The sequence below is a fragment of the Rhinolophus hipposideros genome (assembly GCF_964194185.1).
Source record: "Rhinolophus hipposideros genome assembly, chromosome: 16".
In the NCBI taxonomy this organism is placed as follows: domain Eukaryota; kingdom Metazoa; phylum Chordata; class Mammalia; order Chiroptera; family Rhinolophidae; genus Rhinolophus; species Rhinolophus hipposideros.
Genome location: NC_138062.1, coordinates 43,752,267 through 43,775,423, shown reverse-complemented (window position 1 = coordinate 43,775,423; position 23,157 = coordinate 43,752,267). Strand labels below are relative to the sequence as shown.

General features: G+C 35.0%; 1 protein-coding gene across 3 annotated transcripts in view; it reads left to right on the top strand.

The window, feature by feature from the left end:
* PPP3CC (protein phosphatase 3 catalytic subunit gamma) overlaps window positions 1-23,157 on the top strand; it is a 74,747-nt gene that overhangs the window by 21,978 nt on the left and 29,612 nt on the right. For all 3 annotated transcript variants that reach the window (XM_081075856.1, XM_081075854.1, XM_081075855.1), the window contains exons 2-4: window positions 8,635-8,832; window positions 9,831-9,955; window positions 19,478-19,589. In XM_081075856.1, the coding sequence (XP_080931982.1) occupies window positions 8,805-8,832; window positions 9,831-9,955; window positions 19,478-19,589 (265 nt within the window). In that variant the 5' untranslated portion in view covers window positions 8,635-8,804. The remainder of the gene's footprint in view (window positions 1-8,634; window positions 8,833-9,830; window positions 9,956-19,477; window positions 19,590-23,157) is intronic.

Below are 23,157 nucleotides of genomic sequence, written 5' to 3'. Positions count from 1 at the left end.
TTATAAGTAAGTAAACTGTGATATCTACCTATGAGGAAATATTTTATGATTTTTATAGATACCTATATATGTATTTATGCATTAAGATTTGTCTTGATCAAAACTTTATTACTACACATAGAACAGTGTCTGACACATAGTAGCAGTTCGGTAAAATTATTTGAATGAATGCCTTGAAGATACTTGGTGAATTGTTGTCAGTCATTTACAGTTTTTATGGTGAGAGTTTTCATTTTGTTCTGGTTCCTATTTTCATATGTATTTTAGTTAGAAGTTAAGGGATATTACATCAGGAGTTACTAGCCATATTTCAACTGGAAACTGCATTTTATTTTGAATCAAGTATTTCTAAAATGTATGCTTTACCTTAATAGTTTGTGTTTTTTGCATTTTTATCCTTTCTGTTTATTTAATAAGAAAAATTATGTTTTGTTTGTTTTCACAACTGGCAAATCAGAAAATATTTAGTATATACAACTTCTAATATGGCATCCTAAATTATTTTGAAACATTGGAGAACAATCTACTTTAATGTTTTTCCTGTAATGTTAGTAGATATTGTCATTTGGTAATAGCTTGGAAAATATAGAATTGCCCATTTAAAAAGGGGTCTGATTTAAAGGTATTGTTAGAGGCACTGGTAATTTGGCTTTTTTTTTTTCTTTTAAATAGAGAAAGTATTGACAGATTCTTTTTTCAGGAAATTGCCATAGCAAATATTTTTAATCTTACATGCTCTCACAGAATTTTGCCACTCTTTATCAATAGGTGGAATCTGTTTCCTCTCCGTTTGCACTTGGGCAGGCTTGTCATTGCTCCAGTCAATGGAGTATGGTGAGAATGACGCAATGTGGCTTCTGAGGCCACGATAGAAAAAGGATACTGGTTCTTCCTGGCTTTCTCTTTATCTTAAGATGCATGTTTTGGAACTCAGTCTCCATGGTGGAAGGAAGTTCAGTCACATGAAGAGGCCATCCGTAGATATTCTCATCCAGAACCCGAGCTAAGCCTCGGCTGACAGCCAGCATGAACCCCTAGATGAGTGAGTGACTGAGCTTTTAGATGATCCCAGGCGCTTGCTGGCACGTGTCCAGTGGAGACCCCAGGCATCGTGGAGCAGGGACAAGCCAGCCCCGCTGTGTCCACTGTCTGAATTCATGGTCCACAGAACCTGTGAGAGATGACAACAACAATTCTTGGTTTAAGCCACTAAGTTTTGGGGTAATTTGTTACACAGCAATAGGTGTTCAATACATACAAGTTCTAGAAATCTATCATAGAGAAATAATCAAAGATTTAGAGAAAAACAGGGTAATGTTCACGACGGTATAGTTAACAATAGTAAATAATTTTTTAAAAATTAGTCTAACCACCCATCAGTAAGGAAAGGGTTAAATTATGATACATCCATTATTTCCCTAAAGAAATTAGGTTTCTCTGTTTTCAAAAAGAAAGTGTAAGGAATTGCTATCAAGTCAGTTCTGTTATAATGATTGTCGAAACTCATTGACTTGTATGCTTATGTAAATAAAGATTAAAGGAGGAAAAAAAGTACATGTGTTAAAGGACACATACCCAGAATATATCAGAACTTCTATGAGTCCGTGGAAAAAATATCTGAAGTAAATTTTTAAATGGACAAAAGAATTAATTAGGCATGTCCCAAAAGAAGATAGTCAGATGGCTAATAAACAAGAGGACAGGTGCCCAGCATCACCACTTATCAGGGAAATGTTGATTAGAGCCACAAAGAGATGCCAGTAGACACTCAACTATAATGGAATAAAATTTAAAAGCTGACCAATACAAAGTGCTGGCAAAGATACGGAGTAACTGGAATCCTCACGGCCCGCTGGTATGAGTGAAATGTATCAGCCTTTGGTGAACTGTTTGGCAAAACCTATGCTTCCCCATAACCTTGTACCACACTCCTGGGTTGAAGGACTCCCAAGAGAAAGGAGTGCTTATGGCCACCTTAAGACAGGTGGAAGAATACTCATAGCAACTTGACTCCTAACGCTCAAAATCAGGAAGCTTATCTAGTAACACTTTGGCTGCCCCTAGCCTTATTAATGCAGTTATGCTTAGCATTTAGCTATCTGCTTTTAGTTTAACGTGTGATGTTAATGAGAATTTATGTAGCGCATCATCCCCTCCAAACCCCAATTTTCTAACTTTTAAAACTGTTTTCAAATTTCTTAAAACCTTTCTCATTAAAGCAGTTTGATTTCAGAGGACTAAAAGAAAGAACTTGTTGCACAGATTGCCTAGAGCACAAATTATAAAAAAGCCAACTTTTTATCTGCGTTCAACCCAAATATTCCCTTGCTCTTAGATCATTCCTGAGTTTCATTATTTTTAACTGCTTTTAGAATCTTACACTTTAATTTCCTATTTGAATAGTGCTTTTGTTTTTTGTTGTTGTTTTTGACTATACTATTTAAGTTTGCTCAGATTAACTTTTTAATGCTGTTGTGTTTTTTGAGTAAATATTCTAGAGCAGTGCTGTTCAACATAACTTTCTGAAGTGATGCAAATATCCTATGTTTGTGCTTTCCACTGTGGTGACCACTAGGCATGGGAAGCTGTTGAGCATTGAAATCTGGCGTGTGCAACTTGAGGAACTAAATTTCACATTTTAATGAATTTTAATTTATTAAAATTCAAGTTTAAGTGGCTACATGTGGCTGGTAGCTACTTTAGCAGACATTACAGCTCTAGAGTTAAAGAAGGATGAATTGAAAAAAAGACAAGAATTTAAAATGATATAAAATTAGGGGAAAATATTGCATTCTTGTTGTGATTAAATTACAGCAATGGTTCTTAATCCACACATGAGACTCACCTGGAGAGCGTTTTGAAATACCAGTTTCTGTGTCACCAATCTAAAACCAATTGAATCCAAATTTCTAGCAATGGAATGAGGGCATTATCCGGTCATGTGGCACATAACAACGTTTGGGTTAATGATGAACCGCGTATACAACATGGTCCCCTAAGATTATAATGGAGCGGGAAATTCCTTTTGCTTAGTGATGTTGTAGCATTAGTAACATCACAGTGTGACATATTACTCACATGTTTCTGGTGATGCTGGTGTAAATAAACTCACTGCACTGCCAGTCCTATAAAAGTACTGTATACTGTATTTTACTGTACATTTTCTGTTTAGATACTTACTATTGTGTTACAGTTGCCTGCGATATTCAGTATAGTAACATGCTGTACAAGTTTGTAGCTGAGGAGCAATAGACCCTCCCATTTAGCCCATATGTAGTAGGCTATATACCATTTAGGTCTGTGTTAGTGCAGACCTATGCAACTCTATGATGTTGGCATAAACGACGAAATTGCCTGATGATACATTTCTCAGAACATGTCCCTGTCGTTAAGCAGCACATGTGTTTTCAGAAGCTTCCTAGGTTATTCGAATGTACAACCAGGATTATCAGTGAATTATAGTAGTGCTTCTTTGATCTAATGTGTAGCGGAAGATCTTGTTAAAATGCAGGTTCTGATTTCAGTAGGTCTGAGCTAGGGCCAGATATTCTGCATTTCTGACAAGCTCCCAAGTGATTTTGATACTGTTGATCCCCGTACTACACTTTGAGTAGGAGGGAATTTTAGGATGAAAGGTTGAGCAGGAGTTTACTATGTCTGAGAAGAATATTTGGTTGCATAATTACAGAATTCAACAATTGTTATCTGGCTCAGACTTAATTTATATGCCTCAACAGTGAATGTGCGTATAGTATATACCTTAAAATACTTATTTAGAAATTGATGAAGAACCAAACTTTTTCTGTTGGACAGTGTCGAGGGAAGAGATTTTGTTTTGTTTAGATAAAATGGTCAGGGAAGAAATCCCTGAAAAGGTAATATTTGAGCAGAGAACTGAGTAGAATGAAGGGGCTGTACTAACAGCAGCCACACTATGGGAGTGATTGGGGTTCAGTGACCAGCTCAACAGATAAACCCAGCAGCTTTTGTTACTGAAATAACAAAGATCAGAGCAGAAATAAATGAAGTAGAGACCAGAAAAATCAATAGAAAAGATCAGAAAGTTAAAAGTTGTTTTTTTGAAAGATTAACAAAATTAATAAACCTCAACTAGACAGAAAAAAGAGACAAGACTCAAATAAATAGAATCAGAAATGTAAAAGGAGACATTACAGTTGATACCACAGATATACAAAGGACCATAAGAGAATACTATGAACAATTATACATTAACAAATTGGACTGAATCATGCAGTAGAAAATCTGAACAGACCAATAACAAATGAAGTTGAATCAGTAATCAAAAATCTGTTAACAAAGAAAAGCCCAGAATGAGAGGGTTTCATTACTGAATTCTACCATATATTTAAAGAAGAATTAATGCCAATTCTTCTCAAACTCTTCCAAAACATTGAAGAGGAAGGATCGCTCCCAAACTCATTTTTTTGAGGCTGGCATTACTCTGATACCAAGGCTAGATAAGGAAACTACAAGAAATGAACACTACAGACCAATATCCTTGATGAATATAGGTGCAGAAATTCTTAACAATATGTTAGCAAACCTGATTCAACATTTACCATGATGAAGTGAGATCTATTCTGGAATGCAAGGATGATTCAACATATTCAAATCAATAAATGATACACCACATTAATACACTGAAAGATAAAAATCATGATCATCTAAATAGATGCAGAAAAAGCATTTGACAAAATACATCTTTTCATGATAAAATCACTGAACAAACTGGTTATAGAAAGAACTTAATATAATAAAGGCATGTATGACAATCCCACAGCCAATATCATACTCAACAATGAAAGACTGAAATGAAAACTTTTCCTCTAAGATCTGAAATAATACCAGGGTTCCCACTCTCACCACTCGCATTCAGTATAGTACTGGAAGTCCTAGCCAGAGCAATCAGACAAGAAAAAGAAATAAAATGCATCTAAATCAGAAAGGAAGATGTGAAATTGTCTTTGTTTGCAGATGATTGTCTTATGTATAGAAAAGCCTAAAGACTTCACCAAAGAACTGCTAGAATTAATGAATTCAGTAAAATTTCAATATACAAAATCAAGATATAGAAATCAGTAGTGTACACTAATAACAAAATATTTGAAAAAGATATAAACAATCCAGGAAGGATAGCGTCAAAAACTATAAAATACTTAGGAATAAATTTAACCAAGGAGGTAAAAGATCTTACACTGAAAACTACAAGATTTTATTGAAAGACATAAAAGAAGACAGAACCAAATGGAAAAATATCCTGTGTTCGTGGATCAGAAGAATATTATTAAAATGTCTGTACTACCCAAAACCATCTATAGATTTAGTACAATATCTATCAAAATTCCAATAGCATTTTTCACAGAAATAGAGAAAACAATTCTAAAAATTTGTATGGAACCACAAAAGACCCCAAATAGCCAAAGCAATCCTGAGAAAGAAGAGCAAAGCTAGAAGCATCACTCTTTCTGATTTCAAACTATATTATAAACCTATAGAAATCAAAATGGAATGGTACTGGCATAAAAATGGATGCACAGACCACTAGAACAATCGAGTGCCCAGAAATAAACTTGTGGTATATAGTCAACTAATATTTGACAAAGGAGTGAAGAAAACTCAAGGGGAAAGGATGGTCTCCAGTAAATGATGTTGGGAAAACTGGATAACCACATGCAGAGGAATGTAATTAGATCCTTACCTTACACCACTTGCAAAAATTAACTCCAAATGGATTAAAGACTTGAATGTAAGACCTGAAACTGTGAAATTCCTAGAAGGAAACATAGGGGAAAAGCTCCTTGACATTGGTTTTCGCAGCCTTTTTATGGATATAACACCAAAAAGCACAAGCAACAAAAGCAAAAATATCTGGGACATATATATATTTTTAAATGGAGATTTAAAGTTTAATTGGAAAGTTCCTGCTATTTCCTTCATCACCAAAACTTAGCTGGATTTCCTTTAGTCTTCTCAGGATTGTGGCTGTTTCCACGCCTATGAATCACCCTCAACTACAGTGTGTATAGAACTAAGTAAAAGAAGGGAGGTAGAATTCAGAGCTTCTAAGATAGTTAGGGGTAAGTTGAGGGGAAGTAGGACCCACTCTTTTCAAGGTGAAGATTCTTTTTTCCTGCTTTGACAGATACTGATTTTATTTGCCTTAACCTAAAAACCTAGAAGTCTTCTGGAACGTTCTGTTATGCGTGTCCCAAGCCAACCTTAATTCCTCTTAATGTTCCTGGCTCAGCTGTGTCCCATTTCTCCTAGCAGGGTATAATCCCCTCGATCCATTGCAACCTTTCTTTTGCTTTCATTTAACTAAGTGACTTGTGTACTTGTTTTGTTTTAAATAAATTGTAACTGAAACATTTGAAAGAAAGAAAAAAATAACTCAGAATTTCTCCCTCAGGAGCTCTTTAGGTTGTTGTTACCTCTACTTACGTAACTTTTATGATATATAAGAAAAGTGGGTTTCCTTTTTTGTAAACTGTTCTCTGATTACAACTGAGTAGTACTGGAGGAAAATTATTTTTATTATTAGTAATAATACTACTGGTAGAAGTGAAATAACAGTACCTTTGTTATGGTACTTTTTTTTTGATGATTCCCACATATTTGATTTTATACTATTTCATGTTTTTAGCTTATTGATCAATTTCTTTGATTTACAAAGTGGGAGATTAAAAAGAGCAGATTTTCTGTAGGGTTCATTTCAAAACTGGGAAAGGGCTGAACCTAAGATTTTAAAAACCAAAAAGAAGTAAATTAAGTATGAAAAGGGGAATGATGAAGTGCGGACTCTTCCGTTTCTATGTTTTTGGGATCAAGATTTCAGAGGACAGGTGGTTCTCTGAAGTCAGCTACACGAAATTAGATTAAATACATCTCATGATTGAGCCTTATGTAAATTTCTCTAAAGGAAGTCTCTCTGAAGCTTATACTCTTATTAGTTTTGGTAATTCTTTCTACCTTTTTTAATTATAAGAATGTCAAACATATTACAACGCTGGAGAGGACGGTCTTATGTGAACTTCCGAGGGAACATCACCCAGCTTCCACAGCTATGAACTCGCTCCATCTTTTTTCATCTGTCCTGCTGCTTCTTCCCTGTCCCCTCATTATCTTAATATAATATAGTTGTGTCAAATAGCATATGACTTCATCTGAAAATATTTCACTAAGAATCTCTAAACTAAAAAATATTTTTTTTGTTATTGTTAAACACAACCTTAGTACCATTACATTTTAGTAAAAATTTCAGGAAACCTGTTCAGGACTAACCTTTCACCCTATCTTAGAGACGCACCAGGTGAATAAATGAAAGATTTACCATACTATTTTATTTTTGTTTTATTTTAGAAGTAGATTATCCTATTAAAATAGTATATTGATAATCCATCTTAATAACACAGACTCATTTATCCTTCAAATTGGGATACTTTTGAGAGTGAAAGGGGGCACTATTAACAATTAGTTGAAATCTAGGCCTGACCTGGGTAAACTGGGATAATATATATCGTCATTTATCTCAATGTAGTATTTAATAGCTGCTATTGTATTTTTCAATGAGCTTTTAATAGTCAGAATGAGTCAAGTGCAGCTAAGAGCATGACAAAACTTACCATAGGACTTTCTTTACTTATAAACAGTACAAAATGGTATGGCTAGATCAAGTCTAAAAATTTTAAAGTGCCTGTAGATTTCAACTTAGTTCTTAATAGCACTTCCATAAGCTAGAAGTGGAACCACCAGACATAAATCACATGTTAAAATGAACCCTTCCTTTTAAATTTGTGGTTTATAGACTTGTGGCTCTCAGATCACAGGGAATCTAAAGTAGACTAAATTATAATGTTGGTAAATGAGGCAATTTTAAAATGTTAAAAACACTTGCTGATAACGTTGCTAGTTCACCATGAATTTATATAAACTTTATGTCCATTATAAGCTGAAGTTGTTAGCGTTCCAGGTTAGAAAACACCACTAGAGCTTCCGTATCTGTTCTTAAGAATATGCTCTGTTACGATAGCAAGTTATTCTCAGGAAGGGCTCCATCCTTTTAGTGGTGTTCATGTTATCAGTAATATTTTAAGCAGTTATCTTTTAAGAATAAAGTATACAACTATGATTCCCCTGATCAGGAAAAGAAATCAGACTTCTGAAACATAAGGTTTCATTAGGTCAGTTCTTTGGAAGAAATAAATGCTCTTGTAGTGTCGTGATTTCTTTTCCTTTTTTTAACCACAGTTTTTCATTTTTAACATTTTTTCCATAAATAAATATTCGTATTGTCTAGCCCCTTGTCTCACTTTTAGCTTATTTACTGAATCAACTTCAAGTCTTCAATATTTATATGTAAAACATTATAATTTATGCACACACACGTACACATATACCTTTTAAATGACTGACTTTAACCGTGGCTTTTTTAAAAATTGGAATCGATCATTTATGATATACAATATCTTGGAATTGTTTTCCCCACATAGTTCTGGTGGTATGGATATGGAATCATGGTAATATATTAGGTTTCACTTGTTACATTAAAGAAATGTGTTCATGGTTGTTCTCTATACATTTAAGTATTTTAAATAATTTTTTCTCTCTTTCCAGCTGTTCCCTTTCCTCCAACCCAGCGGCTTACTTTGAAGGAAGTGTTTGAGAATGGGAAACCTAAAATTGATGTCTTGAAAAACCATTTGGTGAAGGAAGGGCGACTGGAAGAGGAAGTAGCCTTAAAGATAATCAATGATGGGGCTGCTATCCTGAGACAAGAGAAGACTATGATAGAAGTAGATGCCCCAATCACAGGTATGAGAAGTGTTTGCATGATTTGAGAAACTATCACAAATAACCAACTAAAATATGTGATGGGGCAGCCGGATGGCTCAGTGGGTTAGAGCACGAGCTTTCAACAAGGTGGCCGGTTCAATTCCTGTATGGGATGGTGGGCTGCGCCCCCTGCAACTAAAGATTGAAAAACGGCGACTGGACTTGGAGCTGAGCTGTGCCCTCCACAACTAGAATGAAGGACAATGACTTGGATCTGATGGGCCCTGAAGAAACACACTGTTCCCCAATATTCCCCAATTAAAAAAAAAAGTGTGATGATTTTCTAGGAATTAGGAGACATTTTTAGGATTGTTTTTAGTATATTTGTGGTTCACTAAAGAAATACAATTTGGGGGCCGTCCCGGTGGTTCAGGCAGTTGGAGCTCCGTGCTCCTAACTCCGAAGGCTGCCATTCCCACATGGGCCAGTGGGCTCTCAACCACAAGGTTGCCAGTTCGATTTCTCTCAAGGGATGGTGGGCAGCTTCCCCTGCAACTAAGATTGAACACAGCACCTTGAGCTGAGCTGCCGCTGAGCTCCTGGATGGCTCAGTTGGTTGTAGCGTGTCCTCTCAACCACAAGGTTGCTGGTTCGACTCCCACAAGGGATGGTGGGCTGCGCTCCCTGCAACTAGAAAACGGCAACTGGACCTGGAGCTGAGCTGTGCCCTCCACAACTAAGACTGAAAGGACAACAGCTTGACTTGGAAAAAAGTCCTGGAAGTACACACTGTTCCCCAATAAAGTCCTGTTCCCCTTCCCCAATAAAATCTTAAAAAAAAAAAAAAAAGAAATACAATTTTAAATGTCTATTATTTCCAGTAGAACTGTTTCAGTATTCTAGATTTACTATAGTTATAGAGCAGTCCAGTCAAAAGTGAAAGCAATGTAAAAGTTAAGACTGTGATCTCTGTTGGTGTAATTCCCTTTTTCTTTTAAAGACATAATGGTTTACCTCACCCTGTGTCTTTTCTCCAGTGTGTGGTGACATTCATGGACAATTCTTTGACCTGATGAAGTTGTTTGAAGTTGGAGGATCACCGAGTAACACACGCTACCTCTTTTTGGGCGACTATGTGGACAGAGGCTATTTCAGTATAGAGGTAAAAATTAAACTGCGGCTGTTGGAACTGTCATACTGTCTTTTAAAAACAAAAATCACTTTCCATTCTTTAGTAGAAGAAATTAAAATGAGAACACTGACAGAATTTATAAACTTTGTTACTTTCAGTAATTAAAGTGATAGAGATGTTTTAATTGATATAAAAATATTTCCCTTTTATGTTTAAAATAGAAAACTATTCTAGGACCTAACGTAAGGCTTCAGGATAATGGACACATTCCACTATATATAGGGGGCACGTTCACATTTAACGTCCATGGATTCAGCTGTACATACTTGACAAACAAAAGAGAAGTAACTTTGAAATAGGGTAGGTAATCGAGGTTCTACTGTGCCCAAAATAAACAGGAGATGAGGACATTGAGTCTGCTTGCTGTTCTTGTATTTAGTTTTGCCTCTCCCTCAGAGTGTGTATGAATATGTTTCTGGTGATTAAAGGTTTCTTGTTCATGCAGCATTGCTCCTAAACACAACTCCACTGTCTCACTTGGGGCTCAACCAAAGAAGCAGCAGTTGTTCTAAAACTGCCAGAAAAATGAATAACAAGAGAAATAGACCTTCCTTTTTAGTTAGATAAGCAGTCTAAATTATGGACCAGAAAAGTTCAATGTTATCTGCCAGTTCCTCAAGTTTATTTAGTGTCATCTATGACGACAAAGGTTAATGAGAGAAACTAAGAAAAAGCACATTTTCCCTCCTGCTTAGCCAATTCCTAGTCTCTAAATAGGTACCTGGGCTGGATGGAGATCATACTCGCAGACAATAACATTGAAAAGTTTCCCTCTTCCTATGCACATCATGGTTCAATAGACAGTTAGTCAAAAGTATGGATGTTTGAAAGACACATTGAATGTTTATTTCTTTGTGTGTTTGCTAGCATGAGGTTTTAGAGGCTGAAGACAATACAGAACTTAGTGACGTTTTAACTAGTCATTTAATGAAACAACTTTTTCAAAAGATAAATATTGTGCCAAATCGTCTGTTTGTTAACTCACGTACTTTAAGAAATTTCAGTGCATTAATATATTCAATAAAGCACATACAAAAAATCCACAATGATTTTTATACACATATAATATATTCAGAATATTTTGTTACGTGTATTTGTCCATTCATCAACAAATGTTCCTTGAGTGCCAACTTTATGGCAGGCTCTGAGGATAAAATAATTAAGATTCATGCTAGCTCTAGGAGCTGACAATCAAATAGAAAAAATACACTTATGAATAGATCTTTCAGTGTAATATAAAATTGTTTATTTAATCATCAACAGTGTTCTTCATATTAGGACCTAGCACCATGCCTGACACATAGTAGGCTCTCAGTATTGTTGAATGAATGAATCTTAGTAAGTCATAGTTTGTATTTGGCTTTATCCTATTATTTGATGTTTGGCTAACTTAAAGGGTTTTTCTGGACATCTTAAGCGATAAATGAATCAAAACTTTGAAGGGACAATGCTTTTAATATCAGTTTTAAATCTGAACTCTAGGGTATATCTAGTGTTAGTTGGAAGTTATTTACTTATAAGCCACCAAGATTATAAACTTATGTAGGCTACAGCTTAGTCCAACATGATACAAGTATATACTTGAACAATAATTTTTTATCAATGTTTTTGATGAGCATAAGTGTGATGTTTTTGTCAAGTGAATGAAAATAAGATAATGGAACCCCTTTACAAATTTTTGTTATAAATAGTTCTCTTTTTTTTCCTGTAGAAAAATTGGGAAATGCAGAATCTAAGAAAATAAAAACTTTTGTAAATCAGAGATCATCGCTGTTAACCTTTTATTATATTTCCTTACAGTCTTTTTTTCTGCATTTACATTTGTGTATATATTTTTTAAAGAAAATTGAGATCGTTTTGTACATCACTTTTTACAGTCGTTTTTCCTTACTCAGCATTGTATTGAAAGCACTTTTCTCTATCATTAAAATTTCTCCAAAAGCATGATTAATGGTATAAATACCATGATTTATTTCACCATTCCTCTATTCTTGGATAATTAGATTTGTAACAGATCCTGCTTATTGCCTACCTTTTTTCTCCTTTACTGTCAAAATCCCTATTTTGTTGACATAAATGGGATGGCGGATTCAGGCAGGACCTTTGATTTCAGGGAGGGAAGGTCCTTATCCCAGTCCCAGGGTATGAATTTTTGGCGGTCTGAACTAGTCATGGCAGTCCATTCCCTGTCACCAGTGGATTGGTCTAGAGGTAAACGTGGATCCTGTTTTGCCCAGTAATATATCAAGGAAACTCTGCTAGGTGTTTGTTTTATTTTTTGGTGTGTGTGTGTGTTGAAATGTTTCTTTGCAGGTGTAAAGACTCTTGCCAGGTGAAAGCTTTTGAGCCCCCATTCTACTATGTCATTTCATATGTGGATGTGTGTACTATAGCAGCCATGTTGTGACCGTGGGGCGGTGCTGTAACTAAGGATGAGAAGCAGACCTGTTGTGAATTGCAGATCAAAGAGGTAGAGAGGGCATGGTTTCTTCGTGCTGATATTGAGCTGGTACACTAAACCTGGACATCTTACCTCCAGACTCCTTGTTTCGTGAGATGTTTAAATGTCTTTATGGCTTAAACAATAGTTAATTGGGTATTATATCACTTGTACTCTTAAGTGGTACCAGGCTGTTTTCCAATTAGTTCTGTTCTCTACATTGCTGCAGTTAACATCTTTTTGAATATAACTTTGATAGCATTTCTGATATTTCCTTAAATCAGATTCTTATAAGGAAATAACTAGAAAGAGTGTGAGCATTTTTAAGACTTGATACATATTGCCAAATTGTTTTCATAGGACCTTATTTCACTTTATTTTCTCTTTCCATACTAATATTTTTTATTTCTTTGAGCCTATATGAGAGAATCAAGGCATGATGATTTTGTTTTCATGCCCAGAGCAAGCACTTGTCTTTTTCTGAAGCAATGTGGGCTTTGATTATTACACCAGGGACTGATCCAAATGTCACTGATAAAACAGAATAGTAAAGTTTCACTTTTTCTAAGTCTTTTGATGTTCCTTCTTCATTTGTACCTGTTAGAAAGAACTTCTGCGGTAGGGGAAGCTAACTAAATTTTAGTTTCCTTTAATTGATTTTGCAATAAGAGAAAAGATTAAAGGGAACATTTCCAGCATAGGATATGTTGTACTAAATGCATAGGAGCCACCAAAGAGAAAATGATATCAGACGTCCAGGTGATGTAAATGTTATCAGATGACCAACTGATGAACAATTGTTGACATACAGAAATGATTCTTGAAGTGGAATAAAGTTCTGTTCACATAGAAATAAATAAGTAATTGAGTGTCTGAACAGATCCTCCGATAATCATGACCTTCTCATTGAATTGTATAACACAATTGTACAATTGTATTCTGATGTATAATCTAAGGAAATAAAATTTGAGACTAGAAGCTGAGAAGTATATCAACCGAATTACATTGCAGTGTGGATATGGATTGTACTTTTGTACATCTCATTACTTCAAAAAGGTAAGTTGGTTTTTTCAGGAGGCAGAAATAAAGACCCAAATAAATCAAGATATATACTGTTTTTGGTTTGGGAAAGGTAAGTATAGAGAAGAGAAATTGCTTTCTAACTTTATATATGGATTTAATGTAATTTTTCCTTGGAATATTTTGTGCAAGTTACGTCAAAAACAAGAGTCAATTAAAAAAAGAAAAAAGCCATCTAAGTATATTTGTATATGTCTATATATTTAAGTTTTATAATGTTTATTTTGTAACGTCTGTCTCAAAATGTACATACATTTTGATCCAACAATGCCATTTTTGGAGAAATTATACTGCGATGCATTCATAATTATGTACAATGACCTGTGAGTAGATATTTTGTCACAATAATTGAGAGGTTCCTCTGACATTTAATGAGCAGGGTCCAGGTATACAAAACACCCTGCACTATGCAGGAGACTCCTAAACCACAAAAATCATTCTTTTCAAATGGTCAGTAGTACCCGTGTTGAGAAACATTGTTAAATTCTGGGAATATGGAGGTGAACAAGCAAAACCAAGTCCTTTGCTGTGTTTCTTTTCTTTTTTTCTTTACTGTGTTTTTTAATGAGAAGGACAGCACTGTGTATTTGTTTAGTGTCTGTGAAAATCAGCTCAGGGTGAGGGGCTAAAGAGGGACAGGAGTAGCTAATTTAGATGGAGACCAGGGAAGGCCTGTCTAAGGAGGTAGCATTTAAACAGGAACTTGAACTTCTGTGACCTGAGGGGAAAAGCCATGCATAGAAGTGGGAGGGGAGTACATTCTAGGCAGAGGACACAACAAGTGTACAAGCTCTGAGGCAGGAGCCAAGACTTAGGCAGGCAGTTCCCGAATAGTAACAGGGCTGGTGTGGTGAGACAGAGTAATGAGTAAGGAGAGGGAAGATGTGAGCAGTGTTTCCGAGAGCTAGGTGGGGGTTGGATCATGTCAGGCCTTGCAAACCACAGCAAGCAGTTTGAATTTTATTTTGAATGTGATAGGAAGCCACTGGAAAACAATGTTTTTGAGCTGGCCAGTGACTTATTCACATTTATGTTTTAGAACAATTACTCTGGCTGATATGTCATGTGAATTGACTATAGGAGCTCCTGAGTGGGTGTAGGGAGACCAATGAAGAATCTAATCCAGTAAGAATAGGCAAGAGATGTTGGTGACTTACATTTGGCAGATGGAGAAGCCTTTGGATTCAGAATTTTGAACTCTTTCCTTTTTGAGAGGTGGTAAAATCTCATTGAATTAATCAAGCTCCTCAGGTCACGGCACATTTACTGCTAGACTTTGCAAGGTCCCCCTCTGTTTTTGTTTTTGTTTTTTCTTATCTGTGACCTCTATTTTCCTTACTCTCTCTTCCCAGTGTACATGTTTCTATTGTATTTGGTATATGCTCAGAATACATATAATACATTGTATTAATTTTTTAACATAAGGTGTTTATGGATAAAGTCTTTTACTTTTACATAAATGTCACAGTGCTGTTCCATGGTTCTCAAACTTGGACGTGCATCATAAATATCTGGAGGGCTTGTTCAAAAAACCGTTTGCTGGGCCCCACCCCAGAATCTCTGATTTGTTAGGTCTGCGATAGAGCCTGAGAATCTATTTCTAACAAGTTCCGACGTGGTGGTGATGATGAGGCATCACGCTTTGAAATGAATGTGACCACACTGAACCACTGCTGAAGCTCTGTTTCTGTTTTGTTTTGCACTTATCAGTATGTTTTCAAGATCTGTCCAGAGTGCTGTATGTCTCTAGTTCATTGCTTTCTGCCTGCTGTATGTATAGTATAATGCACCTCTGTGACATTTCAGTTTTCTGTTCTCAGTGACGGTGACACCTACGTTGCCGCTAGTTTCTTTCTACAGTGAACACGCTTCTGATATAAATCCACTTATGGTCTCATGTTTCAGTTTCTCTATGGTTTCTGAACAAGTGTGGGATTGCTAGGGAAAAGGGTATATACCTTTCTACTTGAACTGACTAATGCCAGATCACTCTTCAGAATAGTTGTACCTGTCTAGACTCCTACCAGTGGCACCTAAGAGTTCTTATTTCCTCATATCCCTCTCTCTAGAATTTGGTTGTGTCTCATTTTCTAATATTTACCAATATGATGGGTATAAAGTAGTATCTTATTGTTTCAATTAATATTCTAATTCCTAAGGAAAGTGAACATTTCATGTTAGCCATTCCATTCTTATACTCAAGGATAAGAATTTCTTGTATGACCTTTCAGAGATAGGGTAAGCACATACAAGCATATTTACATAATCTGTTTTTAAGAAATAAATGTGTTTATCACTACATTTCCCGTTAAATGCTGCTTTATCTGAATCTCACAGATTTTCATATGTGTTGTTTTTATTATCATTCAGTGTTTCGTATTTTAAGAATTCTCTGTAACCCTAGGACAATGAAATGTGGTATGTTTTTTTCTTTCTAGTCATGCGGGATATTTTTAGAGTTAGTATTTTGTTACTGATTCTAATTAATGTAATTTAGTTAGAGATCATGATCTGAATTCCCTCTTTGGAATTTGTTGAGACTCCCTTTGTGATACAGTACTTAGTAGAATTTTTTGTGACTATCCCATGTGTACTTGAAAAGAATACATTCTCTATTTGTTGAATTGTTCTCTATAACTTTATTTTTTCTGCTTGAACTAAGTTACTTTTGGGTTTCTGTCAAGATCTCCAACTACAGTTATTGATTTATCTGTTTCACACCAAGGTCTTGTCAATTTATTTTTTAGTTTGTTTTTATTTTACATAATTGCAGAATGCTGCTATATTCAACTTACTATTGTATCATGTTTTATGTACTTTTATTCAATTTCATTGTGTTTTACCCATTTATATGAGTCCCCTTTTGGAATTGCCTTTAGAGTTTGCTGGAAACTTTTTCATCTTTATCAATGTAATATCAATACAGTTTTATTCTTTAGAGGGTGTTTTTCAATTTTGCAGACAGTTAAGAGCCAGCTCTGAAGAATTTTCCCCCAACCTTAGCTTAAAATGACAAATGTCTTTGTATATGGGTTTTTAAAGGTCTTTAAACTGACTTAGAAATTTAAGCCAAAAAACAATTTCACCTAAGTGTTTGGGCACATCGTAAATACTGGAGGTTCGGAACAAGTTACCCCAAGATGTGCCTTTGTGGTGTGGGGGAGGAACAAACTTTCCTCTACCCTAAAGCTTCTTCTGGCCAGTCTGATAATCGAATAGACATGAGACAGATTAGCAAGAGAAAAATAATCAAATGTAATACATACGTATGTTTGGGAACCCTGCATACAGGAGAGTCAGAGACACCACATGCATGAGAGGTTCTAGCCCTCAATTGTCAATTGTTGCTTGTGTTTTGAGGTTGTATGTGAGATATGTATATTTCATGATTAGTATATGCTATCGATCTTCGTTATTCACAGATTCTATATTTGCATATATGCCTCCTTACTAAAATTTATTTGTAATCCCCAAATCAGTACCCATAGTGCTTTCAAGGTCCTATGCCCTCTGAGCAGAAAGAGCTAGGAAACATAATTATGTATACTAATCTACATGTACAATCACATTCTTATTTATTACTGTATCTATCTGTGTATGTCTTTAAAAGCATGAGTTCATATGATACCTCTGGTTACAATTTATCACAAGGTTCATTCTAGTCTTCTCCCTTTCCTGGCTCTCATTATGTGCAGTATGTTCACTTGTCTGTTCAATAGTAATATACCTGTAAAATAGGTACATAACAGCCAGCTCATACTGTGAAAAACAGATTTACTGACTAGAGTTACAGTATTGGTGTCCTTTTCTTTGTGTTTTTAGCCTTGTAGTATGCAGTCAAAATGCTGTTTTCCAAAGTTACCTGGGTTAGTTCTTTTTTTCCCTATTTCCTTTGTTGCTTTGTTAGCCATTTATAATATAATTAGGTTCATTTGTTACTGTTTATATTTCATTTGTGGTTTCTTTTCACATCCTGGTTGATTCAATTACTTATTTGGAGGGACATATGTAAAACGTCACTGTGGTGCTTGTTGTCAAAGCTATCCAAAAAGGTATGCTTTGGGAAGTGTCCCTTCCTCCTCCTCCTTCCTAACCTATTCCAGTTCCCCCTCCTTTCTTCCCCTCTCCTCTATGCCCCCTGTAAGTAACCAATCTCTTTAGTTTCTGATTTATGCTTCAGGGATTTCTCATGCACACAAGTAGATTCATGTGTATTTCTTATGTGTCCTTTATTACATTGACAGTTGTATAATATAGATAGATATTCTTTTGTACGTACTTTGCTTTTTTCACTCAGCAGTATATCATGGAAATCACTCCAAATTCCTTTAAAGACGTCTTTCTCACTCTTTTTTTATACTTCATTGTGTGACTATATCATAATCTGTTCAGCCTGTCTCCTGTGTATGGTCATTTAGCTTGTTTCCAGTAGTTTGCTCTAACAAGCAATGCTGCAATCTTGTGCGTATGTAGTTTCTTATTGTTGGAGGCGTATTTTCAGATCAGACTTCTAAAAGTTATCAAAAGTTAAGTGAAGATGTAGTTTTGTTAGTTTTTGCCAAATTGTTTTTTCCCATGCAATTTTTTAAATCTAGTCAGATTTACCCATCTTTTCTTTTTTGACTTTCAGATTTTTAGTCATTAGTACAAAAGTTTTCCCCCGTACTAAGGCTAAAGCAGAATTCATCCACATGTTTTCTTCTAGAACTCGTATAATTTGGTTTTGATATATTTAGATCTGTATCCATTTGTCATTTATTTGTATTATGTGAGATATGGATCTAATTTTTTTTAACTGGCACTGGTGGTCCCAGAGACATTTATTAAGAAATACATCGTTATCTTAGTGATTTAGGATGCCACCTTTATTACATACCAAATTTTATATGTACTTGATTAATTTCTGGGCTATTTTATTCCACTGGTATATTTACCTATATATGTGCCAGTACCACTGCTTTAATTGTAGAAACTTTATGTTTTAACATCCAATAGGGCTAGTCGCCCCTCATAATTTCTCTTTTTCAGTGTTTTTCTGGCTGTTTCCTAATTGTTCTTGCATGTTTATTTTTCCATGTAAATTTTAGTATCAGTTTGTCTAACTTCATGGAATAACTTGTTGGTATTTTTATTGGAATTGCAATAATTTTTTAGGAAGAACTATAATTTTTTAATGTTGAATCGTCCTATCCAAGAACACGGGATGTCTTTTTGTTTGATCATATCTACCGTGTGTCTTTTAGGAATGTACATCTTTCCTGGTATGAGATTTGCACATTTCTTGTTAAATTAAATCCTGTGTGTTTAATCTTGTTACTGCTATTGTAAATGAAGTTTTCTCTACGAGTATGTACTATTTATGTTTTTGTATATGAATGCTATTAATTTTGTAGGTTAATTTTATATCCTCCCATGTTACTAAATTTTTTTTATTATTTGAGTTTTATCATTGATTTTCTTTTTTGGAGCTTTTTGGGTATACTGTTATTATATCATCTGCAAATAGAGGTAATTTTTTTTTTTTACCCATTCTTAAGCCTCTAGTTGATTTCTTTTATCTAATTCCATTGGCTAATACCTCTAGCACAGTGTTGAGTTAGTAGCACAGACAGTGGATATCTTTGCCCCATTATTGATTTTAGTGGAAATGTCTCTAGTGTTTCTCCATTAAATAAAATACTGGTTTTAGGACTAAGGTGTATATATGTATGGGCAGCTTTGTCACAGAGTTCTAGATATTTGGATAGAACATGGGAACAGAAATTAAGGAGAGATTTCTATTTAGGCTACTCTCTATGCTCCGCCAATTCTAGGGCAATCGCATATCACATTCAAAGGCTGAGGTTTCGTGTTTCAACTTGGGAATAGTAATTAGATATGCCATTACAGCAAGTCATTTGAATTTATATAAATTATCTTTATGCGTTCTCATAGTCACAAATAAAAATTTTATGTTTGTATTTGTCTTGTAGTGTGTGCTGTTTTTATGGAGTTTAAAGATTAATCATCCCAAAACATTGTTTCTGCTTCGGGGAAATCATGAATGCAGGCATCTTACAGAATATTTCACCTTCAAACAGGAATGTAAGTATAATCACTTCTCCAGAACTTTTCTAGTTACCCGCTAGCCAGTCCCAAAATAAACATAAAGAAAAAAGAAAGGAATGGAACTTAAATGCTTCCTGTTTTTTTTGTTTGTTTTTTTGTTTTTCTGCTAAGAACACTAGGATTTCACTTTTTAACACATTTATTTTGAAAATAATTCTTGTGATTTTCCCCTATGTTTATAAAGTAATATATTTGTGACATTTGGAAAACAGGAAAGTCGAAAAAAGATAAAAATTGTCCACAATCATACCAGTTAAAGATAATCAATATTATCTCAACATTTGGGATATAGTGTTTTATTCTTTTCTGTATATATAAAAATATGTCATGAAATAGTTCAAATATATATATTCAAATATCTTTAAATATTTGAATATATTTAAAATAAAATTGGGCTCATGTTATATGTACTGTTAAATAAATTGCTCTTTTCACTTTGTGTGATAGCATTTTTCCCATCATTAAACATTTTTAAATGTGATTTTGAAATGTTATTTTAATGTTTTTTAAGTATTCCATTTTATGAATATGCTATCATGTACGTAACCAATTTATTTTTAGGTTGGTGCAAAAGTAATTGCGGTTTTTGCAATTTAACCTTTTAAACCACAATTACTTTTACACCAACTTAATAGCAACTGACATTTAGATTGTTTCCAACCATAAATAATACTGTAATAGTGAAAAAGTTTATTATTAAAGGTAGAATTTTTTTGAAAGTCAAAATATTACTAGCTGATAAAAAATATTTCAAAACTTCACAGATTTCTTTGGCCAGAATCTAAGTACTCACAATTGGCTCTCAACTAACATTCAGTGAGATAGTGAGCATATTGGGGATGTTTGGGAGAACTTGCCCCAGGGCATTTGCACTTACGGTTTCTTGTTTCCCCAGATCCCCATCTGCTTACCAGCCCTACATTCTTAGTACTTCATTCAAGTCCTCTCTTCAGATATTTTCTTTCCTGGGTCCTTTTTCTAAATTAAAATTTCATCATTTTACTCTCACATCCTGCTTTTTTTTTTCATAGTATCTCTCAACACCTGAAATTTCTGTATATTATATATATAAAATTTATCCCTTATTGGTGGATTACAATTTGATAGTGTCCCGTACACCCACATTAACTCTCATTACCAATAGCTTCCTACATTGGAGTTGCAGGTTGTAATGACAGTCTTCCAGTAGCGACTGAAAGGAAAAGTTGTTCTTATTACAGGAAATTTTAAGAGTATGGACACTTAAAAAAAACTCTTAAAAAAATCCTTCTGACAGAAAAAGTCAGCTTCACTTGGGCATTCCAGCCCTTGGGACTTATTAGAGTAAATACTATACATCAGTAGATAACGGTCAGGAAGTTTCAAAAAATTTTATCTGCTATTGATGAGTGTTTAAATTTGTGTAAAGTATTTCAAGAGAAATTTTGGAATATCTGCAAACATTCTGACCCAGCAGTTTGACTTCTAGGAATTTATACAAACCAATAGATTGTATTGGTTTTCTAATGCTGCATAACAAATTACCACAAATATGACTGCTTTAAAACAGCACATTGATTATCTCGCAGTTACTGTAGGGCAGAAGTCCTTGTGCAGTGTGGCTGAATTCTCTGCTCTGAATTCACTGAGCCAAAAATCAAGATGTCACCAGGGCTGCAGTTCTCCTCTGGAGCTTGGGGTCTTTTTCCAAGCTCACTAGTTGTTGGCAATCCTTGTAACTGGAGGGTTAAGGTCCCCTTTTTCCTGCTAGCTGTTGGCAGGGGACGGCCCTCAGCTTGTAGAGACTGCTTGCCGTTCCTTGCCATGTGGCCCCATGGGTAGTTCACAACATAGATGTCTGCTTTCTTCCAGGTTGCCCGAATGCATCAAGCTGCCTTCCTCTTCTGTGATTAGCTAGAGGGAGAAAACCCTCTGCTTTTCAAAAGCTCATCTGATTAGGTCAGGCCCACCCAGAGGAATCTCCTTTTTGTCATAACAGAATGTAATGGTGGGAGTCTCAACATAGCCACAGGTTCCATCCACTCAGAGGGGCGCAGATTATATAAAGGTGTAGGTCATTGCAGGTCATTTTAGAATTCTGGCGTACCACACTATACACTCACAAAAAGACAATAAGATATGGATGTATAAGGATGTTCATTGTAGTGTTAATTGTAATAGCAAAAAAAAAAAAGGTAATCTAAATGTCAATAAGGAACTATGTAAATAAGTGATGATAATGTCTTTAAAAATGGGATACTAGGTGGCTGTTGAAAGATCACGGTGTATCTAAATATCCTGATAGGGAGAGATGTTCACACATGTTGTTGGATGATAGAAATCATTTCCAGAACATGCATGTGTGCTCTCCTTTGTAAATTAAGTATATCATGTGCAGAAGAAATTGGTAGCTGTGACTACCTGTGGGGAATTGAGTCAGGAGGACTTATGCTTTTAATTTATATTTTCCCACAGAACTACTTAAATTATCTTTCATCACTACCGTGCACTACTATCATACTGATTTTTTTAAACTGGTACCTTTAAAATCACCCAGTTAGGGCCCAAGCATTAAAAAGGCTTTTTAAAGAGCCCAGGTAATTCTGCTGCATGCTGCCGGTTAAGAAGACCTATTCCAGAGGTTTAGGAAGTAGCTACTGTTTGTCATTTCAGAATCACTTCACCAAATAGTTTAAAATTGGAAATACATATTTGGCATTGTTTTTCTAAGTCAAATATTAGGGTAGTCCTCATTACACCTCTATTTCTTCATCTGGGAAAATTAAATAATACATATCAAGCAGTTAACAAAGGCCCTGGAATGCTCAATGTTTAGCAATAGGTAAGCGATGAAGACAGCAGTCTGTGGGTGCTTCTGTTCTGGATAAAGGTTCCGGTTTTTTAGGTAACATTTTATCTAAATCTTTCTCTGTAATTTTTTTTTGACTAGTATAATTGGTTCTATTTTTAGAAGATGGAACAATAGGTTCGGGAAAATTTTAAGTGTCTCATTTTGCACAGAATTTCTTATCTCAGGTTTTTATTTGCTTTTCACATGCTTTAATTCAGTCAAACCAGGTTTCTTTATTTTTCTCTTATCTGCTCCATCTGTTTCATTCTAATACTGCATCTGAAATGTAAATAAATCTTGGAACAAGCATACAAATTCAAGTACAATTTCAAATTTTATTTCTATATAAGGAAAGAGCATGTGTGCTTCTTTGCCTGGGTGTTTTTACTGATAAGCAGATCTCTCTTAAAGGGCCACCGTGGTTTTTAGAATCAGCACCTTATAATTACTGGTAAGTGATGCTTAGTTCCAGGTTGTGCAGCTGCAATCTTGTTAATATTTTTAAAGGAGGCAGCTGGAAGCTCTTCTTACATCAATTCTTAAATTGCTTTATAGTGCAGAGATTTTGTTTTTGTATTTCAAATCCCGAGATAATCTGAGTAGCAGAGAAAAGGGTAGCAGTTAATTTTTGACATATTTATCTTTGCAAAAAACATTTCTGTATTTTTATATACTTGGAAAGCAAGAAACCTAGTGATTTTATAATCCCATCTC